The sequence below is a fragment of the Peromyscus maniculatus genome, chromosome 21 (assembly GCF_049852395.1).
Source record: "Peromyscus maniculatus bairdii isolate BWxNUB_F1_BW_parent chromosome 21, HU_Pman_BW_mat_3.1, whole genome shotgun sequence".
Taxonomy (NCBI): Eukaryota; Metazoa; Chordata; class Mammalia; order Rodentia; family Cricetidae; genus Peromyscus; species Peromyscus maniculatus.
Genome location: NC_134872.1, coordinates 18,813,642 through 18,836,691, shown reverse-complemented (window position 1 = coordinate 18,836,691; position 23,050 = coordinate 18,813,642). Strand labels below are relative to the sequence as shown.

The window sequence follows — 23,050 nt, the reverse complement described above, 5'->3', positions numbered from 1 at the left end:
CACAAAGTGGAAGGGCAGAGAGAGAGAGAGAAAGTGGCAGGGAGCTAACCTCATCTTCTGAGAAGATTAGTCTCTCTACAGCCTGCCCCCCTCCATAAACCGCTCACCCCATAGCCCACACCCTTGACAAACCACACCCCCCATAGCCCCCTTTCTCCATCTCAGCTTCAAGGGCATCCTGAAGCCTCGCCACCTCTCACAGGTTCCACCTCCCAGAACCATTGCATTGAGTGCAGAGTTTCCACCACATGAAGGCAAGGGACACCTTTCAAACGGCAGTAGACACTAAGCTGATTTGAAGAACAGAACTTGGAATGGATCTGCGCATGCCCCGTGATAGCGTATGGCTTGCTCCTCTAACCCCAGTTGAAACACAGTAATATTTATTGAGCACCTACTACTATAGATTTCCTTTCTGAAAACTAATAGTGTGCCAACTCTGTTATTTTAAATTGCAGTTTTCCCTACTCAAAACTGCACTCATGATACTGTTTGGTTTAGCGCCATTTCTTTACTTGGTCAGAGTGTTTCATGCCGTTGGAGAGAGGCACTAGACAGGGAAGCATAGTGTTTGAAAATGGACCGCGTGCATTTTTTTTCTTGGTTGGTAGTAGACATGACGAGAGGTTGGTTTTGACAGAATGGTTATACACCACTGCACATCGCCGCCAAGAAGAACCAGATGGACATTGCGACTTCTCTGCTGGAGTATGGCGCTGATGCGAATGCAGTTACCCGGCAAGGGATTGCTTCCGTCCATCTCGCAGCTCAGGAAGGACATGTGGACATGGTATCCCTGCTCCTCAGTCGAAATGCGAACGTGAACCTGAGCAATAAGGTAACTCTCTTCTTGTCCTTCCACAAAGCATACAATACAGTAGAAATCAAGTCCTCAGAAAAGTCTAAAGGTTGATCAAAATGTTGGAGTCAGATAGAATTTGCAAGGCTGGCAAGATGGCTCAGCAGGGTAAGACATGTGTTGACAAGCCTGATGACTTGAGTTCGATCCTGGAACCTACACGGTGGAAGGAGAGAATCGACTCACACAGGTTCGTTAATAGAGCAAGAACATTACCATCACGTAACACCATACCTTATGGAATAATACAGTATTTTAATAATGACCATTGACGTTTTGCTGATGTTAACACCACTGATCATGTGTTAAAACTCCAGTGTGGTTTTGTTTTTAAGAGTCTCTGATGTGTAGTGGTGAGCACCCACCTACACTGGAGGAAGGCAGTATGCTCACTTATCTTTGCTTTAAAAATACCACTACAAGCTGGGCGGTGGTGGCGCACGCCTTTAATCCCAGCACTCGGGAGGGAGAGGCAGGCGGATCTCTGTGAGTTCGAGGCCAGCCTGGGCTACCAAGTGAGTCCCAGGAAAGGCACAAAGCTACGCAGAGAAACCCTGTCTCGAAAAATAAAAATAAAAAAAATAAAAAAAAAAAAAACCACTACAAAGAAGTGAATGAGAAGGAAGGGGGCCCCAGATGGATCAATGTCACAGCCCTAAGCAATATTGAGTCTGTGGGGGGCATCCTCTGCCACTCTGGGGTACCCTGATAATTTTTTATGAAGCCTATGATCTGCACTGCTGACACGGGATTCATAAACACAGTGGTCCACGTCCTTCCTCTGTAGATACTTTTTTTTTTCTTTTTAGATTTATTTGTTTATTATGTATACTGCATGTATGACTGCAGGCCAGAAGAGGGCACCAGATCTCATTACAGATGGTTGTGAGCCACCATGTGGTTGCTGGGAACTGAACTCAGGACCTCTGGAAGAACAGTCAATGCTCTTATCCTCTGAGCCATCTCTCCAGCCCGATACTTTTTTTTTTTTAAGAGTCAAGGCTACTCTCCTAGAATTCACATGCCAAATCTCAAACCCAGCCCCATGCATGCACTCACCCCTCTCTCTGACTGACAACCACACCCTTGGAATCTCTTGCAGAACGGCCTCACTCCACTCCATCTGGCTGCGCAGGAAGACAGAGTGAATGTGGCTGAAGTTCTCGTCAACCAAGGGGCCCACGTGGATGCACAGACAAAGGTACATCTCCTTTCCCATTCAGCAAGGAAGGAGCCCTACCAAGTGCCCTGGAGTGACCGACCTCAGCAGGAAAGCTGCAGCCATGGCCTGGACAGGAAGCTGCCCTGACCCTGGCAGCCGTAGACTTCTGTTCAAGGGCCAATCTCTGGTCACGGCATTTCAGACACTCTCAACTTTATTGGCCCAAGTTCTTCTTTGGCTGCATGTCAAGATTCTATATTATTACCGGGAATCCTGTCACAAATACGCTGTAGGGGCAGTGTGTAAATGCTGTAGGTTTTGTGAGTGGCTTAAAAAAAAAAAAAAAAAAAGACAGAAAAAGGAAAACTTGGTGGCAATTGAAGTTTATTCTGTGTGATTCATGAAAGAGCGATGCAGGAATATTCGTTTGTTCACTTTATGAATCCCTTATTGTCTGTGCATTGTTCCCGTGATTTCTCTCTTTTTAATTTCCTCTCTCTGTTTTCCTCCCTTCCCCTCTGGTAAAATGCTGCTTCCAAAAAGAAGTGAAATGCTGACTAGTGTCATACGATGCCACAGGACAAGCACAGATAAGAAAATGGGTATTCGGTGTTACCATAAAAGATAGAATTTCATGTGTATCTCTTTTCTCTGAACATTTGAGAAAGGGTCTCTCTATGTTGCTCTGGCTGCCTGGAACTCACTGTGTAGACCAGGCTGGCCTCAAACTCACAGAGATCCACCTGCCTCTCCTTCCCAAAGGCTAGGATTAAAGATGTGCTCTACTACACCATTCTTTCCTAATACGTGTCAGTTTACTACGAGGAAACAATGCTGAGCTCGGCATGGTAGCTCATCCCTGGAATCTCAGCACTTGGTAAGCTGAGGCAGGAGAGTTGCCACACATTCAAGGAGAGCCTGCACTGTACAGTGAGTTGCATGCTGAGTTTTCAGCATGTAAAGCCCCATTTCAAAGACATGAATGCCTGTTAAATGTCATGTTCTGTATACAAACATTCCTGTACATACATGGATCAGTTCTGAATAGGATCAGGGGTAGATTTGAGGTAAGAGCAGCTCACTGCCCTGTACACAGTGTTGGCAAACACACACACACACACACACACACACACACACACCACACTAAATAAATAAATAAATAAATGTGATTTTTTTATTTAAAAGGCTATTTATAAAAATATTTTTCAGTATTCTATGGACCTTTATGAACCATATTACCTAATAACATTCTTTTACTTATTCATTTATTTATTTATTTATTTTGGAGTACTGGGAATCAAACCCAGTACCTTATACATGCTAGGTAAGCACACTACCATGGGACTAGCCCCTTGAGTAATAGTAAGTATTATAAGCAGCTAGTCATGTGAATATTAAAAGACCCTTCAACACCTAGTAAATTAGCAAACGTTCTTTGCAAGCAAACAGTCCTTGAGTGGGGCAGAGGCTGTAGCTGTGGGTGGAGGTGTCCCTGAGGAAGACTGTGCTGCTCAGTGCTAATGAAGCCTAGGATTGAGCTGGAGAGCCGCTGATCTTAAGATGTGGAAGAGAAAGTGAAGGTTTCATTCTGTGATTGAGTCATGCCACACAGAAGGCGCATGGTTATATTAAAAAAAAAAATCTTGGATGAAGTACCTCAGAAATGCCAGCCAGAGCCTTCCACATGAGCCTGTCACTTCTCCCCCGTGCGTGTATTTGGGAGGTGTGTTCGTGTGTGGTGTATGCCTGTGCGTGGGCATGCGTATGTGTACATGTGTGGAGGCCAAGGAGAAGGTCAGGGATCTTCTCTACCTGCTCCCCACCTTATTTCGTTTCTGAGAAGGGGGTCTCACCCTAAATGTGAAGCTTGTCCTTTCGGCTAGACTGGCCGGCCAGCAATTTCCCAGGATCTACCTTTCCCTGCCACCTAACACTGGGATTCCAAGCACAGGTGGCCATGCCTGGCTTCTGTCACCTCTTCTTATACAAGGACATCTGTCCAGTTTCGCGAGTATGACAGCCAACCCTCTCTTGTTTCTTGCTTTCCTTTTCCAATCCCTTATTTACCGAAGATTTCAAATATTTCCTGAGCACCTGTGATGTGCATGGGATGATGATAGCGAGCACTGTGCACCGAGCACTTCCCATGGTTTCTTACTGCTAGCTGGAAAGAATTTCTCAAGTTGCCTGTCTCTAGGCATGTCTTTGCATGATGCCATTTTGTCTGGGCATCCTGGGAATGAAAGAGCCCATCTCTGTGGGTACAATGTGACTCTTCTTGGCTGTGTATGTGTTAAAATATTATTTATTATTACTGTGCGTGTGATGTATGCGTGAGTGCAAGACACTTGCCACAGCACACGTGTGGACATCAGAAGGCTTTTGGGAGTCAGTGCTCTCCTCCTATCAGGGAATTCCAGAGATGCAACTTGAACTCAGGTCATCAAGCTTGGCAGCAACCATTCAAACCTGGTGATCCCTCTCACTAGCCCCCATGCACATGTATTTTTAACAAATGCCTTGGGACAGCGAGAAGGCTAGTGTTTCAGAGGACAGAATAGTAGAGATGACCTCAGTTTGTAGACGGCAGGGAAAGACCACAGTCACATAAGCTCATCAGTCCATTATGACAGCTTAGCATCTCACCCAGAGTGGGTGGAAAACTAAACATTTAAATGGCATGTTTGATTATTCAAAGTGACTCACTCTCTAAACCTACTACATTTGGCACAAGAGCCACTGGAGAATGTTGTGTTATTATGCAAGCTAAAAACACAAAGAACAAGCCAGGTGGTGGGGGCAGCACACGTCTTGAATCCCAGCACTCAGAAGCAGAAGCAGGTGGATCTCTGAGTTGAGGCCAGCTTGGTCTACAGAGCCAGTTCTAAGATAGCCAACGCTAAACAAACCCTGTCTTCAAAAACAAAACCAAAACAAAACCATGAAGAACATTTTAATATGAATATTAGTGAAATACCTATACCATCTTGACCTCTTTACCACCGAACTTGGAATAAAGGTTTTTTAGACAGCTAAATCAACGGTGATAAGAACTGAGTGGACTCTACACTCAAGCCTCCCGTACATACAACATTCTGACCATGGGTGCCAGCACTAAGGAGGAGGAACCCCATCAAGCAGGCCAATATATTCTGAGTACCACGTAGGAAGATCTACCATCACTCAGGAAGGGGTCCAGAGCTAGCAGAAGGTCAATGATTCTAGTAACTGTACCAAGAGAGTCTCATCAGTGTGGCTGGGGTCTCTGACAGTTTGTGGAGCAAAGTGTGACCAGAGCCAGTCAGTACGTCCATCAAAATATGTTTCCACCATCCACTGTCAACTGTGGTCTAGGCATTCCCTTTTCATATGTACGGGTGTTTTGCTTATATGTATGTCTGTGCATGTACCTGGTGCCAGTGGAGGCCAGAGGAGAGCATCAGATCCCCCATGAGGGAGCGTTACAGACAGTGGGGAGCTACCATGTGGGTGCTCTAGAAGAGCAGCTAGCTCTTTTCTCCTCTGCGCCATCTCTGTGGCCATTGGGCACCCCCTTTTCAAAATGAAAGAAGACAGTGTGCTGGGGCCACCCTAATGACACGTGCATGTCTTCGGCAGGAGAATCCGACTCTGACGAACAGGAGGGGTCTCTCCCGTGTCTCTCTAGAGACACTGTGAACTGGGTCAGTGCTGTCTGCCTCGTAAATGCCTAGGTTGTCATCAAGAGAGACAGGACAGAGCCCCTGAAAGTCGTAGTGTCACCTTCTTAAGAAAGATCTACAGTATTCTGTGTGTGTTGCATATTTGTGTTTGTGTATATTCAGGTGTACTTGTATGTGTGTGTGTGTGTGTGTGTGTGTGTGTGTGTGTGTGTGTATGAGAGAGAGAGAGAGAGAGAGAGAGAGAGAGAGAGAGAGAGAGAGAGAGAGAGAGAGAGTGTTATTTTTTGTGGGGGTTGTTTGGTTGGTTGGTTCTGGTTTTTTGAGACAGTGTATCTCTGTGTAGCCCAGGCTCTGGGTACTTGGATTAAAGGTGTGTGCCGCTGCCACCTAGTTTGTGTATATGTTTGGTACACTTTTGGGGATTAAATTGAAGTCCTCCTGTTTGCAAAGCAACCCTTTTATTGGCTGAGCCATCTGCCATTTCCAGAGTAATAATTTAAATTTTATGTATGTATATATATATATGTATAAATTTTATGAATGTATATATATATATATATATATATATTCAGAGAGAAGAATAGATGGGGGCGGGGGACAAAACAAAACAAAATGAGAACAAGTAGACAGCCCCTGAGAGTCACTGGCTGCCAGTCCAAGAAAAGATGGGTCGCTTTGTGTCAGTCATGGGCTCCAGCGAAGAAATGGGTAGGCGTTCTTTAATTAGAGCAGTGGTTCTCGACTTTTCTAGTGTATGACCCTTTAATACCGGTCCACATGCTGCGGTGATCCCCAACCATGACACTGTTTTGGTTGCTACTTCATAACTGTTATGTTGCTGCTGTTATGAATGGTAACGTAAGTAGCTGTGTTTGCTGATAGAGTTAGGTGAACCCTTGTGAAAGGGTCGTTTGACCCCCACCCCCAGGGGTCGTGACTCACAGGTTGAGAACCTCCCTGAACTAGAGCATCTCTACCAAGGTCAAGTTCATACTTAAACAGCAAGAACTGACACTTGGCTGTGTCCGTGCCCCTGCCTACCTACAGTGGGCTCTAAGTTGTTTATACTTTCAAGCTCTCACTGTGCAAACCTGGCCGTCCTCGAACTCACAGAGATCCGCCTGCCTCTGCCTCCAGAGTCCTGGGATTAAAGGAATGTGCCACCACCACCCCTGCCCTGGCCCCCCAAGCTTGTCACTTAGCCATTTTGTTAGAGGACAGAGCATTCAGTCAACCCTAGTCTAGTCTGTCCCTACAACACTCTCCAATGCCACCAACCAGTTAAGAGTCCACCTGTCTAGGGGCTGATTGGTCCATGTTTCCTGCCTGTCCTCAACAGTATCTAGAGAGTAAAGAGCTGACGTAAGGGAAAGTTAAATACCTATTTTTATGTTCAATCAGATATATTAAGACTAACTCTGAAAAGGGCAATTTTTGTTATCGGGAAGAATCTAAAAAAAAATCTATTTTCCAGCTCAAATGGAAGGTTGAATAATAACTTTTACTTCCGTTTAGGATTGCTGTTACTAAAAGTGTACTTACAATGTTTCTCGTTTTATAAAATATAATTACAGATGGGCTACACGCCACTCCATGTGGGCTGTCACTATGGAAACATCAAAATAGTCAATTTTCTGCTGCAGCATTCTGCAAAAGTTAATGCCAAAACAAAGGTAGGCGCCTTCCCCTTTCTTTCCAGCAAAATCCTGGGTTTCATATTCAAGGAAGCTCATGTCATTTCTCCATTCTTCCTTCTGCAGAACGGATACACGCCATTGCACCAGGCAGCTCAGCAGGGCCACACACACATCATCAACGTCTTGCTTCAGAACAATGCCTCCCCCAATGAACTCACTGTGGTAAGCCGTGGGGCCAACGCCGTGGGGCTGGAGGAGACAGAGGGGCTCTGAAATCTTCTCAAATTTTGCTCATACACTGGTTGCTTTTCTAAATCTCAGTGGTAAGTTACACAGAGCCCTCAGTGGGGACCAGGTCATGAGCTGTCCAAAGAGCAGACCAGTGTTTCCCACTCTAAAAAATGCTCACATCATTGCCACTTATAGAAGCACATATTAAAGAAAAATGGTGTTTATGTCCCATTGATTGTTGACATGGAACCATGTGTAGCTACCCAGACTTTGATGCATGGGTAGGAACAGGTGAGCTGGGCTTTTACAAAGTTTGTTAGTTATCTTTCTGTCACTATGACAAAATCCCTGAGGCAAGCAACTTAATAGAAGGAAAGTCTTTCTTTGGCTGGCAGTTGCACAGATGTCAATCATGATCACTTGTCCTCATCATATTGAGTCTGTAGTGAGATTGGACATTATGGCAGGGAGTGCTTGCTGAAACTCCTATCATGACCACCAGGAAGCACAGAGAGAAAAAAGGAGTCTGGAGCTCCAATATACCCTATAAGGACACACCCCAAATGGCATAATTTCCCTCCATGACTCCCAACATGCCAGTAGCACTATCATCTTCAAATACATGGCCTTTATGATATTTAGGATCCAAACTATAAAATTATATCTCCAATGTAACATTTACATTTTTTTTATATGACAGTTGAGTTGGTAAGATGAGACACTGGTCTTGCATTGGTTGCAGGCTGTAGAGAGAGTTTCTCTGCGTCCTGGCAACCGCTCCCAAATAACCCCTCAGAGACTCATTATTAATTATAAATGTTTGGCCATAGCTCAGGCTTGTTACTAGCTCACTCCTACATTTTAAATTAACCCATATTTCTTATCTACCCTCTGCCACATGGCAGTAACTTCTTTCAACATGGCACATCTTGCTTCTCTCTGCATCTCTCATGACTCCTCAGATTCTGCCCTTCTTCTTCCCAGTGTCCTTAGTCTGGTTCTCCTGCCTAACCTTATCCTGTTCAGATATTGGCCAGTCAGCTTCTTTATTAAACCAATCACAGCGACATATATTCACACAGTGTAAAGGAATATTCCATGCCAGGCTGAGTAACCTTGTCCACATTTTCCTGTTTCCAGAATGGGAACACAGCCCTGGCCATTGCCCGGCGCCTTGGCTACATCTCAGTGGTTGACACGCTGAAGGTCGTGACGGAGGAAACTATGACCACCACTGTAAGTAATGGATATAGAACTCTCTCACTCTGAAAGCCCAGTTCCCAGGTGGCAGTTTCCCTAGGCTTTTCTAGAATGTTCCTTCTTCCTCCATTCATAGGCTAAGTGCCACATTTTGAAATATTGTCACCTTATTGTTGGCAGTCAGTGTAGCAAAACCCTCATTTCTGATATGAACAAAATTTGAAACTATATATATATATATATATATATATATATATATATATATAGTTGCCTATGGAGCTAAAAAGATGGCTCAGTGTGAGGACCTGCCCAGCACCGGCCTCGGGCAGTGCTCAAAACCAGTAACTCCAGCTCCAGGGGATCCAGCGCCCTCCTCTGGCCTCTGTGAGCACTGCACTCACATGCTCAGACACAGATACAGATACACAAATAACTAATAAATCTTAGAAAAAATAAGTTATTTAAGTGGATAATGAGTTTTTGATTCTATATGCTACCAAATAAGTTTTTGTTTGCTTGTTTTAATCTTGGCATTGTAAAGACTTTGAAAATTTCATATAAGCTTTTTAAAATGTTTGTCATTTTTGCAAAATAATGTTTTCTTAGAGTTATGGGTAGATAAAAATTGGCTTTAATTGTCATCCTTATTTTTTGGAATACCTGCTGGGGTTTTCATAGGGAAACCAATATTTTTCTTAAATTTTAAAGTAAACATTTACTAAATGACTCTATTGCATTAGATACATTTAATTTTTTTATTACATTTTTTGTGTGTGTTGGGACAATACACAAGCCATGACGTGTGGAGAAGTCAGAGGATAACTTATGGGAGTCAGTTCTCTCTCCCCACTATGGAGGCTCTGGGGATTGAACCGGGGTCATCTCTCAGGCTTGGTAGTGAGTGTCTTTCCACACTGAGCCATCTTCCCAGCACTGAACACACACAAAAAGGAAAAAAATTAATAAATCATTTTAATCCTGTCTAATGCCTTTGAACTAGATTTGGCAACTTTGGGATGAAGGGCAGTTAGGAGAGTGGAATTTGGGGTTATTGCCATCGTTTTTCCTTTCACTGCCTCTCAATCCGAAGGCAGACATGGCTACGGTGCGTAACTTACTCTGTCTACGCAGTGCTTTATATAGAAAACCGTGGGCTAAGGCCGTCTGCAGCTACCTGCCAGCTGAGTTATTTGGCAGTTCGCAGGCTTTTGAAACCAGAAAATGAATCTGCTGAGTAGAAGAGAGAAACTGTATGATTTACAAGACAGAAAATGCTCACTAACCAGGATCTATGTCTGTCATCACCATAGAGGTTAGGACAGAAATTGCATCCATCAATTCATACAGCTTTTAAAAAATCTAAAATCTGTTACTGAGTTCTTTTGGATGTTTTCGTTAGTGTGTGTTTTGTTTTGTTTCGAGACAGAGTCACCCTATGTGGACCAGGTCGGCATCAAACCCACAGAGAGTAGCCTGCTTCAGACCCTAGAGTACAGGCGTGCACTACCATGCCTGACTATTATTAAAGTCTGAGAGAAAAGTTAAGCAAATAACATTTTCTAGCCTTCATGTTCTGGATTTCCCATATAGCTCTCTCTAGGGGAGGAAGGAGAAGGAGAGAAACAAGCTATTTAACAGTAACCAAGGGTCATGATGCTAGAGCTGTTTGAGTCATTATAGTTAATACATCAGATGGCTACTTGAGTGTTACAGGACAAACCTTGTCTAGTTCAAAATACATTGAATTCTTCGCCCATTGGGCAATTTCACAATGTTTATATGAAATAAAAATAAAAGCCTTGGGCTAGAGAGACAACTCAGCAGTTGGGCACTCCAGCTACTCTTCCAGAAGACTCATGTTCCGTTCCCAGAACCCACACTGGTGGCTCACAAGAGCTGGTAACTTTGTCTTAGGGGATTTAGTGCCCTCTTCTAACCTCCATAGCTACCTGTGCGTGTGTGTGTGCGCGCACACACACATGCACGCATGAAAACACACAGGCATATAAATAAAATATTTTTTAAAAGTGAAACACTAAAAGCATTAATATACACAAGAAGGCTGACTGTTGATTGGTAAAGCATGGACAAGGCTCTGAGTTGGATTCTCAATACATCACAGTAACCACCAGTCTGCAGTTACAGAAATGAGAAAACAATACTGCATCTTCGGGACAGGACCAGACTCCCGCCTGAGTCTATGGCAGTAGAGCCATTTCACATGTATGACATTATTAAGCTTGGGTGGCGACTTTCTTCCAAAGGGAGGAAGATAATGCACGCTAAAAGCAAGGTCCAGACTGCCCCCCCCCCGAAGAGAATATGGCCTCCAAATACTGTAAGCGCTCATGGTGGCCAGCAAGAAAGCCCGTCCTGAGGGATTATTCCACCCTTCTGGCACTTGAGACTGTCATAAACTCAGGCACCACCTTCTCAGTTCTGCTGTGGTGCCTGTGTATGAATTCCCTTAGATGGCAGTGATGCGATTTCGAGTTGGTATCTGTCATCTTAAAATAATTAGCATAGCTCGGCCCCCACCACACTGACCACCTTGCCCTAGCAAGTTCCTGGGACCTCAGCAGCCGTTCTTTCTACTCACAAGCTCTGCCACATAGAGACGGTGTGTGATGTGGAAATCCTGAGAAGGAAAGTTAGTAAATGCCTTCATTGTCACGGCAGCATGAGGAACCAAATGCCGAGCTTCAGAGGAAAGACTCTTCCTTTTTTTTCTCCAGAAGCCATGATCAGAGAACATCTAGCATCCAGCTGTGAGTTGCTAACACCGTTCACGGCATAAAGGAGCCAGGACTCCTGGGAGAAAGAGCTAGCCGTAGGACTAGAGAAGGATTGCTCCAAAGTACGTGTACTGACTTTGCTTTCTGCTGTGGTGGTAAAACACTGACCAGAAGCAGCTTTGGAAGCAGGGCCAATTACTTACAGGTTATTCTATGGACAGGCTACAGTCCGTCATTGAGAAAAACCAGGACAGGAAATTACAGCAGGAGCCTGGAGCCAGGGACTGAAACACGGGCCATGGAGGAACACTGCCTATTGGCTCGCTCCCCATGGCTTGCTCAGGTATTACTTTTGCACAACCCTGAACCACCTGCATGGAGTGGCACCTTCTGCAGTGGGCTGGGCCCTCCCACATCAATCATGGATCAGGAGTTCCTTACACACATACCTACCTATAGGCTAAGCTGATAGAGGTAATTCTCTAGTTAATCCCTCTTTCCAGGTGACCCTAGTTTGTATCAGGTTGACAAAAATTAACCAGCACATCAAGGAAGTACACTGCCATCACTACCAAAGTTAAATAAAATACGTGAGTACAATGATGGGGGCAGTCATACACAAATCAATAGAATTCATGATGACCAAGGCCAGAACACTTTAACCAAAACAATATAAATAAAACAATATTAGAGCGTAGTTCAAAGCATGAAGCAAATATATCTGAGCCCGTACTGGTGTAAGCGAAGAACTAAATGTGTGGGAAAGAATGTGCAGGTACCCGAGGGAAAAGAATTACAAAAAGTACAGGGCATTCCATTCATTGTCAGAATACTGGCCTCAAGGCTTTCTTCAGTCTTGAAAAATGTGGCTGAAAAATATCCCCTGGCAAAGGATTCCAAATAAGTTGTGAAAATCCTTCACTCTCAAGGAAGCATCAAACATAATTACCTACAGCCTAAATATGGGCTGAACATAGTGCTCTCCTTCTAAAACACAAACAAACAAGATCAGTATACAAGCAAAAGAGAACAGAATAGCCGGGCGTGGTGGCGCACGCCTTTAATCCCAGCACTCGGGAGGCAGAGCCAGGCGGATCTCTGTGAGTTCGAGGCCAGCCTGGGCTACCAAGTGAGCTCCAGGAAAGGCGCAAAGCTACACAGAGAAACCCTGTCTCGAAAAAACCAAAAAAAAAAAAAAAAAAAAAAAAAAAAGAGAACAGAATAAGTTTTACAGGCGAGAACTCTGACAAATACTGCCTCAGCTAGAAACTCAAAGACCACATTTGCTATGACATGGGATGATATAAAGAAGATAAAGATCTGTCACCTCTGTAGCCTTCCTTCTCTAGATTAATCACAAAAGAAAACAAATGAGACAGATGTTTCTTTAAACAACTGACTGATACAGCTCAAGACTCTCAAGGTCCTCAGCACCAAAGAAAGTTGAGAACTGTAAGTCAAGAAAAGTCCAGAGAGCCATTGCAGCTACATCAAATGTGTGCAATGTGGGACCAAAATCAAGGAAATGCCAGTGTAACACAAACTTTGATGATGATGTGTCAATATTGGTATGCTATGACAAATGCACTGTACTAACATAAGAGTTTATGATGAAGGACTTAGTATGAAGCATATAAGAATTTTCTGTACAATTTCAGAGACTATAAAACTAATTGAAAATTTATTTTAAAGAAGTGATCAATTTCAGTATTGTATACTGAGAGAGGCACAATTTTGTTTCCATATAACATTTGAGCATAGGAGAATAATTTACCAAAAAAAAAAAAAAATCAATAAGAAACTGAATTGATAGCCTTCCTCAGTTTCAACTTGTGGGTGCTTTTCCATTTTCTTTTTTTAAAGAATTATTTATTCATATATTTTATGTATATGAGTGCTCCATCTTCATGCATACCAGAAGAAGGAATCTGATCCCCTTGCAGATGGTTGTGAGCCATTATGTGGTTGCTGGGGATTGAACTCAGGACCTCTGGAAGAGCAGCCAGAGCTATTAACTGCTGAGCCATCTCTCCCAGCCCTCGGTTTTCGTTTCTCAAAATTTGTTGTTGTTTTTGTTTTTCGAGACAGGGTTTCTCTGTGCAGCCTTGGCTGTCCTGTAACTCACTCTGTTGACCAGGCTGGCCTTGAACTCAGAGATCCTCCTGCCTCTGCCTCCTGAGTGCTGGGATTAAAGGCATGAGCCACCACCACCCAGCTTAAGATTTATTTATTTTTATTTTATGTGTATAGGTGCTTTACCTGAATGCATATCTGTGTACAACATGAATTCAGAAGTCAGGAGAGCTTCTGATCCCCTGGAACTAGAGTTACAGATTGTTGCTAGCTGCCATGTGGGTGCTGTGAACCTAACCCAGGTCCTCTGCCAGAGCAGCCAGTGCTCTTAACCACTGAGCCATCCCTCCAGTCCCTGCTTTCAGTTTTTTAACTGACATGCTGCTGCTGCTGCTGTCTTTTGAATGGATATAGATTATGAAGTTAGAACATTACCGAAAGAGTAAGCAAGAGTCAGAAGGGCGCGCACCCGTCACTTGGTGTTCTTGGTGAAGTTTTTTGGAAGCTAAAAGGATCCTGCAAATGTGTTGCCTCTGAAATGGCTTTAATGCACATCATTATAAAATATGCATAACTTGGGCTGGAAAGATGGCTCAGAGGTTAAGAGCACTGGCTATTCTTCCAAAGGTCCTGAGTTCAATCCCCAGCAACCACATAGTGGCTCACAACCATCTGTAATGAGATCTGGTGCCCTCTTCTGGCCTGCAGGCATACATGCAGGCAGAACACTGTATACATAATAAATAAATAAATCTTTAAAAAAAAAAATATGCATAACTTATATAACGTTAGTATTTTTGCTGTATCCTATCCATGAAATGGACACGTAGTAAGGAACACAAAGGAAGTAAGAGGCTTGGTGAGAATGATAATGACAAATTCCTTGCTGTTATTCTGGGCCATCTCCTTCCATGACCTGGAGTGGGATGTGAGATTTGGTTCTTCTGGCAGGGACAAGCACAGCAATGCTTTCTTCGCTTCCTCTGAAAAAGCCTTTTTGGGGACCACAATCTGTCATCTGCTATGTCCCTGGACGACTTCCACCTTGTGCTCTTCTGAGGGGCATTTCTAAGGACCCCACCCCGACCCCCACCCACGTGCTGCTCAAGGGAGAGAGCATGTTGTGTGTAAAGTATTCTAGGTCCTCGACCTTGAAGTCCCATAGGATATCAATCAATCAATTCAGAAAGAAAAAAATCGTCTCCGTAGAAATGCCAAGTCCTTTCATACTGAAGCAGCTTTTTTTTTTTTGTTCCTAGACCATCACTGAGAAGCACAAAATGAATGTTCCAGAAACGATGAATGAAGTTCTCGATATGTCAGATGATGAAGGTATGACAATGTCTGGGGGCAGGGGGTGGATCGTCATGGTAACGAGTGGCTGGGTATCTGTTGCTTCCGGGAGAAAGGCCTTTACCAACGTGTTTGGGGGGATGTTTAAATGGTGGGTCTCGGTGTTGGGAATGAGTATTTTCATACACTTCTATTATCACTTAAATCATGCAGTTCGTAAAGCCAACGCCCCCGAAAAGCTCAGTGATGGGGAGTATATCTCAGATGTTGAAGAAGGTATTTACACCTCTCTCCTGTGATGAGACTTAACCCCCAACTTCAGCTTTCATTTCTTGGCTCTCAACAGTAACCCTCCCTCACGTTACTAACTTCTCACGGAAATTTTGAGAATTAATCTTGGGGTCCTTTAAAGCCTTGCCTTCGTCCTATCCCTTTTCAGACTTGATTTCTCGAGCCCATTTCCCGCCTTTAAGTAGAAAAAAAAAATGTCACTACTGATCAGGATTCCTCTCTTTCTGTCCTTTCTGTCAAGCAGAAAACGGATAGTTTTATTGTTTGTGTCTGAAATCTGAAAAGGGGCAACTTAACTGTTTTTAGTTGTTTTTTGTTTTTTCCCTTAGTGTAAATGGCATCCTTACAGGTCACAGGCCGAATGTCCGGTCTGCAGTATCCTCTGCAGTTCTGCAGGCAAAATCACCTTTGGACTTGGGACTTAGCATGGAAACTCAACCTGAGTAAAACCACTTTTGAACTGTAGACATTCAACAGTGGCTTGATAAGAAGATTGACATATATTAAGGCTGTATTTCGTGTGCTCAATACAGCTACTCGTTTTCTGCTTTACTTAAAAGAACGATACTCTTGACCATGTCATTCACATACATATATATATGTGTGTCGGTAAACATATACATGACATGTTTGAAAGGTCTGTTAGAAAAAGTACCATTGTATAAGTAAATAAATATTGTAAAGGTGGCACATTTTGGAACTTCACTGAAATAATGAAATATTTACTGTATTGGATGTATATTTATTATTATTATTTTTTAATTTGAGACAGGATCACTATATAGCCTTGGCTGTCCTTGAACTCTCTATGTGGACCAGGCTGGCCTCAACTCAAAGAGATCAACCTGCCTCTGCCTCCCACGTGCTGGGGCTAAAGCCACCATTCCCCGGACTTTCTTTTTTTTTTCCTTGAATCAGTTTATCCTCCGAATCACTTTCTTCCTTACTGCTCCCTGACCCCACCCCTTTACATATTTTAATTCAAATTTACTGGGAGCATAAGTAGTGAGAAAATCTACCGGACACAAAGTGCCTGTCACCTTGGTGCGGTTGTTTAGACTGACACACAGAGAGGCCGGTGGCTGGATGGCACACTCACGGGAATGCAACCCTGAAGTTGGTTGTCTTGATTGTCTATGATTATTGAATTTAATACTTTTTGTTTGTTTTTGGGTTTTTTTGGGGGTTTTCGAGACACGGTTTCTCTGTGTAGTTTTGGTGCCTGTCCTGGAGCTGACTCTGTAGCCCAGGCTGGCCTGGAACTCACGGAGATCCGCCTGGCTCTGCCTCCCGAGTGCTGAGATTAAAGGCGTGTGCCACCGCTGCCACCCGGCTGGATTTAATACTTTTTGATATAGGCTCTTCCATCAGTTGTGTGTCCACCTCTCTTTTATCTCCCACTGGATTTTGGCCGCATCCTCGTGAGAGGTCATGTGTCTCGCTGTCATCTGCTAATACAGCACATTCTCTTGCCACACTCCAGAGCAATTTCTCGTGGGCACATGTTTTTATTTAAAAAGGTGATGTGCTTCCCTGTGTGTGCACAAACAAACCAGGATTCAAAGACTGTTTTCCAAGTTAAGTTAGCATGAAATACAGTAGGACGGTCACTACCAGCCATTTTTCTGCCCTTTTAACATAACAGCCAAGGCTACCACCCTGATGAGAGGCCAGGTTTGAATGGACTGTGTAATAGCTTTGTTTATGTGGATCAGTTATCAAATGATTTCAAAACAAGAGAAAATTGAATCTTTAAACTTGAGTTGAATTCACTTAATGAAGTGGAAATGACAATCACTTCTTTATATTTGCAGACTTGAAATTCAGAGTGGCATATAGTTATCATTTTTGTCATTCATTGAGTTTTGTTTTTTCCTCTGTGGGTGTTGTGCTCATGGGCTATCAGAGTCATTTGGCTTATGATTTTATAATGTCATAGAATTAGATACCGGGGTAGGGGGTAGGGTAGGTCTTGAAGATCAGTCCACTTGAACACCCCTGGAGCTGGAATCTCTTTTGCTAGAACATTCTTTGCCCAAATGCCTCAAATTGCCTGATCCAGTTTGAATAATCTTCCCAAGTCCCCTACCTCCTTGAACTCCTTCTCACTTCTAGCTGGTGATTTGGGTTCTGATCTATTTGGGCCAGAATGATGAGCATTCAGGTTCCAATGATAATTTAGAATAGAATCTACTCTCCCATGTCCCAGTCTTTCAAGTATTTGAAATATTTTAAAAATTATATTCACTTATTGTATGTGGGGGGGGGTGACTGCACACATGCCATTGAGGGTGTACAGGGGTCAGAGGACGATCTGTCAGTCAGTTCTGTCCTCCCACCTTGTAGGGCCCAGGGGATCAAACTCAGGCACCAGGTTTGGTAGCAGGCATCTTCACTTACCAAGTCTTCTCTTCTTTGGGTGTTTGAATGTATTTCTCCTGCTCTGTCATCTTCAATTCCACTTCAGGCCCATCCCAGTCACTTCTTCTTCCTGCTCCCCGACTCAGCATGGTCTTTCTCCTGGGTCCATTTTCAGTCATATATGTCTGCCGAGAATTCAAGTGTCTAAAATGGAGCCCAAAGGCTGGAGTTGTAGTCTGATCCACACAGAACCATATAACAAAGCAGTGTGATTGCTTTCTCCATGGAAGACATTGAGAATGTGTCATTGAGCCAGGCTAGCACTCAGGAGGCAGAGCCAGGCGGATCTCTGTGAGTTCAAGGCCAGCCTGGTTTACAAAGAGAGTTCCAGGACAGCTAGGGCTGTTATATAGAGAAACCACCCCTGTCTCAAAACAAGAAAAAAAAAAAAAAAAAAAAAAGGAAGAGAGAAGAAAAAAAACAAAAAGAAAATGTGTTGTTGATGATTCAGCTATTGCTGGGTATAGTATGCCTGACTTCAGTCTCTGGGAGTTTGAGGCCAGCCTGGTCTACATAGTGAGTTTCAGAGTTCCAGGCTAGCCAAGACACACAGTAGACCCTGTTTCAAAATAAAAGCAAACCAAAGACGATTCAACTTTGTGTGCAGTTACCATCTAAGTCGATTTATATAAATATTACTGTCAGCCAGATTGTGGTGGCGCACACCTTTAATCCCAGCACTTGGGAGGCAGAGGCAGGTGGATCTTTGAGTTCAAGGCCAGACTGCTCTACAGAGCCAAGTTCCAGGACAGCCAGGGCTACACAGAGAAACCCTGCCTTGAAAAACCAAAAATAAATAAATAAATATTACTGTTGATGAAGGTCCCTAAATTTTCCTAACTTGAGCTCTGCCAACCACCATCTTCCCAATCAAGTATGTATAGTCTTCTCTGTTATATAAACTAGCATTATTGTATTACCAAAAACTATCCTAAAATGAGTTGCTATGAAATTTTCATTTTAAAATATCCCCTCCAACTTGAATGATAATGTTGACTTCTAACTCAATTTTCTGATAGTCTCTCCAGTCCTTTAATTGTCTCTATAGCTGGCTTTGGGCCTGCACGTTTGAGTGAGTTCTGTGGCGGTGGCAAGTGTTCATTTGTGTGAACCGGAAGGCTTGTGAATGCATCGCTGTACCGGAATTAGCAAGCGCCAGACACGTATGTGCTGTGGTGTCAGGATGTGGAGGGAGGAGGAGGCAGAGATAAAGCAGCACAGTGAGTTAGGGCTAGGTGGGCCTGGACTGCATGACAGCCTGTCCGTGTGACGAGAGAAGGGGAGGGGAGGCAGGGGAGGGGAGAGGGGAAATGACTGACAGCCCACTCTGGGCTGCTGAGAATCCTCAGCACCATCATCTATAAGCAACACATATGGCAGCCTACCTCAAGAAAGAAAAGGATGAGTCTGTAAAACGGGAAATAGAAACACTAAATTAGGAAAGAATAGACAGTAACTGGTCAATGCCAGGAAGTCTCTCTCTCTCTCCACAATTTTCTACTTTGCTTCTCCCTTCTCTTTCTTTTGGTCTCCTTTGAGAAATTAATTATAGGTGAGACATGTTTGCTTAATGCTCAGTTGATTCCTCAAGAAAGAGAGAAAAAGAAGTCTAGACAGGGCTGTAGTGTCCCGGGAGAACGGTGGGGCAGAGATACAGAGAGCAAAGACGGAAGCATGAGCAGAACCATCGCTAAGCAGGAGCCAGGGCGGCCTTAACCAGAGCAATGAGGCCTCAGTGAGCTCTGCAGAGGCTCAAAGGGGCCATGGACATGGCAGTGGTCACCTGCGCTCTACACCCCTCGCCCAAATCTATTGTGTACGGAGACTCTTCGTGTGCACACAAATCACAATCTTTATTCTATTGCTCCTCGGATGCTTACATTTAACAAATGAGTCTGTAATTGAAGAGAAAGGCATGAGGAGAGAAAGAGACCAGAGGAAGAGAAAAAAAATAAACTATCTGGGGAAAAACAAAAGGGAATGGCAGGGAGGGAGAAGGACAGGGAGATGGCGGCAGGGCAGAAGGAAGGAAAAAGAGTTGAGGTCAAGATCAAGGTCCACGGTGCTTTCTAGCTTGGGTGGGGGTGGAGTGGTCATAGGGGGTGATGTGGGGTTGGGGTGGAGCTCCGTAGTAGTTCTGGCTCAGCTTGGACCTTAATTGTAAATCCCTTTAATGTGGGTATTTTTATAAATTGGAAGAACAAAGTGCAAATGTTATTTTAGCTTGCAGAATTCTAGTGGGTTGGAGTCTCCTGACATTTAGAGAACAATAGACGGCACACAATGGGGAATGGAATGAAGCCGTGCAAAACAGAAACCAGACAGCAGTGTGCAGAGGGACGGATCCAGGTCAGGAGGCCACAGCTCTGTGAGGGAGAATGATCTGTCCTGAAGTCCCTTAAATTTCGAGTGAGCTAGCTGGGCGGTGGTGGCGCACACCTTTGATCCTAGCACTCAGAAAGCAGAGGCAGGCGTATCTCTGTGAGTTCATGGCCAGCCTGGTCTACAGAGAGAGTTCCAGGACAGTCAAGGCTATACAGAGAAATCCTGACTCAAAACAAACAAACAAACAACAACAACAACAAAAAAAAAAAACAGAAAAAAAATTTTTTGAGTGAGCTATCAAATCTCTGCCAGGATTGAAAGCAGACATTAAATATTGAAAGAAAAAAATTAAAAGTTAAGTGCATATGTGGTAGAAATAGTTACCAAGATTAAGGTACAATTAAGCTAATTGCAGTACTTCAGAGGCACAGGCAGGTGGATCTCTGTGAATTCAAATTTGAGGCCAGCCTGGTCTATATAGACTTCCAGGACAGCCAGAGCTAAATCCAGGGCGTGCAAATGTGAGGACCTGGAACCCTGTAAATGCCAGGTGGGCATGGTAGTTCCTTATAATTCCAGCCCTGGCTAAGGAGTCAAAGACAGGGAATTACCTGGCTAGCTATACCAGACATGGCAAAGACCTCGCGTTTCTGTTGAGAGACCTTGCCTTGGTGAATAAGGTAGAGACCAACCCAGAAGACTTCTAATATCATCCTCAGATCTACATACACACATGTGAACCCCTCACGCTCAGACACTTTTTTTGGAACACACATCACACACACAAATTCGTGCTAAACCAAGTATGTATTTAAGAAAAAGAACAAATCAGGCTCTTAAAAAGGTGGGAATAATATGGACCAGGGAGATGGCTTAGCAGTTAGATCACTCACCCCTGTGCCTAAGAATGTGCCAAGTTTAGATATCCAGAGCCCACATAAATGCCAAGTAGGTATGATGGCCCACTTGTAATTCCTAGAAAGCAGACAAGGGATTCCCTGAGTCAACTGGACAGCTGGACTAACCGTACTGGTGAGCTCTGGGTTCAAAAGAGCCAACTTACATCAGTGAGTAAGTGGACAGTGAGCAGGAAGACTCCTGATTGCCTCCTCCTTCACACACACATCCACACAGAGCATACACACACCTCCCACACACACCTGTGACAAAGGTCATAATATCACAAGGCAATCATATTTTTAAAAAATGTAATGACATTACAATAGAAATAAACCTCCTTGAAACTGTATTAGTATAAGAACCGTGCAGACCAAGGTACATGGTCAATAACCATAAGTATAGACTTAGTTTTAGATAGATTTTAAGAACTCAAGCAAGGAATTTTTTAAAAAATTATATAAGTGTGTGTGTGTGTGTGTGTGTGTGTGTGTGTGTGTGTGTGTGTGTGTGTGTGTAGGTCAGAGGAACAACTTTTGGAAGCCAGTTCTTTCCTTCCATGTGTATATCAGGGATTGAACTCAGGTCCTTGGAGCTTGGCAACAAGCTCCTTTACCCACCGAGCCATATTTCTGGCCCTCAGAGCAAGCAAGTTTCATAAACCTACCCTAGTAGTCTCAGTTAGGGGAGAGTAAATATAATTTGACTTGGCATAATCCAAAATCAAAGGGAATTCAGAGAATCGGTCTGGGGAGTGTGAAGCTCGCCCTCAGAAGCCTACTGGGAATGGTCATGCTTGCCTAATCTTCCTGAAAATCCTGATGAAGACAGAACTATAATGTGAGTGGCTTTCTGAGCCTGGGAGGAAGCCGTGAAGATTAGCTAGCTGCTGGGAAGCAAGGTGGTGGTAGTTATGATGTCACCGTTGAGAGGAGCAGCAGGAGCTGTTCCTACCCAGAATGGAAGCCTTTTAGGATACCTTGTGGGTAGTGTCTCTCAGCCTTTTTCCTGGGGTTCTCTGCTTACCTTTCAAACAGGCAATTCATTAGCTGCTTGCATCTCCCGGAGATAAGCTCAGAATGGTAACTTTGACATGCTAGAAGGAAAGATCCTGTCTTGGCTTTGTTTCTGTGGCTGTGGTAAAAAACATTCTGATGAAAGCATCTTAAGGGTGAGAGGATTTTCCATTCCTGTTGTTGGATAATTGTAGTTTGTTCATTTTCATGCTTGTGTAATACTCCACAAAGTACTTATCATCACCACAGCGAAGTTCTCTGCTCTCCTGTTGATGGCAATGTGGATTCTTCCCAGCTTAAAGCTATTGCAGAGAAACTTTCTGTGAAGATGTATCCATGGGTATATACCACAGTCAAGTATAGATCTATGGTTACAGCAGTGGAGTTGTAGGCTATACAAAGGTAATGGAATTCACAAACAAAACAAAACAAAAAAACAGGTGACAATATGCTAATATTGTAAAAAAAATTACACAGTGAGATAATAATAATTAAGAAAAGAAGGCAAGAAAATGCTGAATATGGCAATATACACTTATACAGCTATAATTCCGGCACTCAGAAGACAGGGGCAGGAAGACCCTGAGTTCCTGGCCAGCCTGGGCTACCTAGCAAAATCCTATCTCAAATTAAAAGTCAAAACAACCACAGAAAAAGAAAACAACCAAGGGAGAGGCTGTTTTGAAGCAGATGGTCTCCATGACGAGGGAGGATGGGCTGGGTTCGGGTGAGGGGTGCGGGTGGGAGTGGAAGAAGGAGGGAGAGGTTAAGGATTGTTTCTTCACCCGGGTGGTTTGATTTTACAGCAGTGTGCTGATACACACTTTTGTGTCTTAGGAACCCACCCATACAGTGCTGTACCTTCCGCATATTGCAAACATATCCCCAAAGAGAATGCAGACACCAACAGATAACACAAACTTCCCAGCACTCCCTTGTGCTCAGACTCACCCCAGCCCCTAACCACGGTCTACAGAGGCATCTCTCTACGTGCCGTCCTACATGTTGTGTCTTTTGGGCCCTTCGTGGTTCTAATCTCCTGTTATCAGTCATTTGTTTCTGGGGCACAGTAGAGTAGTTCTGTCAGCAGTCAGTGATAAATATTCTCAGAGTTCAGCTGTCTAGGCTCCATCCTATTTACCTCCATGCACACAAACAGCCTGAAACTCAGCCCGCACACCCAGGCGTGGCTGTGTGACTGAAAGTATTTATAGAAATAGGCAAGAGGCTAGATTTCACCCACAGCCT

General features: G+C 43.8%; 1 protein-coding gene across 27 annotated transcripts in view; it reads left to right on the top strand.

The window, feature by feature from the left end:
- Ank3 (ankyrin 3) overlaps positions 1 to 23,050 on the top strand; it is a 612,404-nt gene that overhangs the window by 483,192 nt on the left and 106,162 nt on the right. For 17 of the 27 annotated variants that reach the window (XM_076557014.1, XM_076557037.1, XM_076557028.1 and 14 more), the window contains 7 exons: positions 641 to 838; positions 1,962 to 2,060; positions 7,258 to 7,356; positions 7,444 to 7,542; positions 8,692 to 8,787; positions 14,819 to 14,891; positions 15,066 to 15,128. In XM_076557014.1, coding sequence (XP_076413129.1) covers positions 641 to 838; positions 1,962 to 2,060; positions 7,258 to 7,356; positions 7,444 to 7,542; positions 8,692 to 8,787; positions 14,819 to 14,891; positions 15,066 to 15,128 — 727 coding nt within the window. The remainder of the gene's footprint in view (positions 1 to 640; positions 839 to 1,961; positions 2,061 to 7,257; positions 7,357 to 7,443; positions 7,543 to 8,691; positions 8,788 to 14,818; positions 14,892 to 15,065; positions 15,129 to 23,050) is intronic. The other 10 variants (XM_076557040.1, XM_076557022.1, XM_076557023.1 and 7 more) reach the window with 1 other exon arrangement.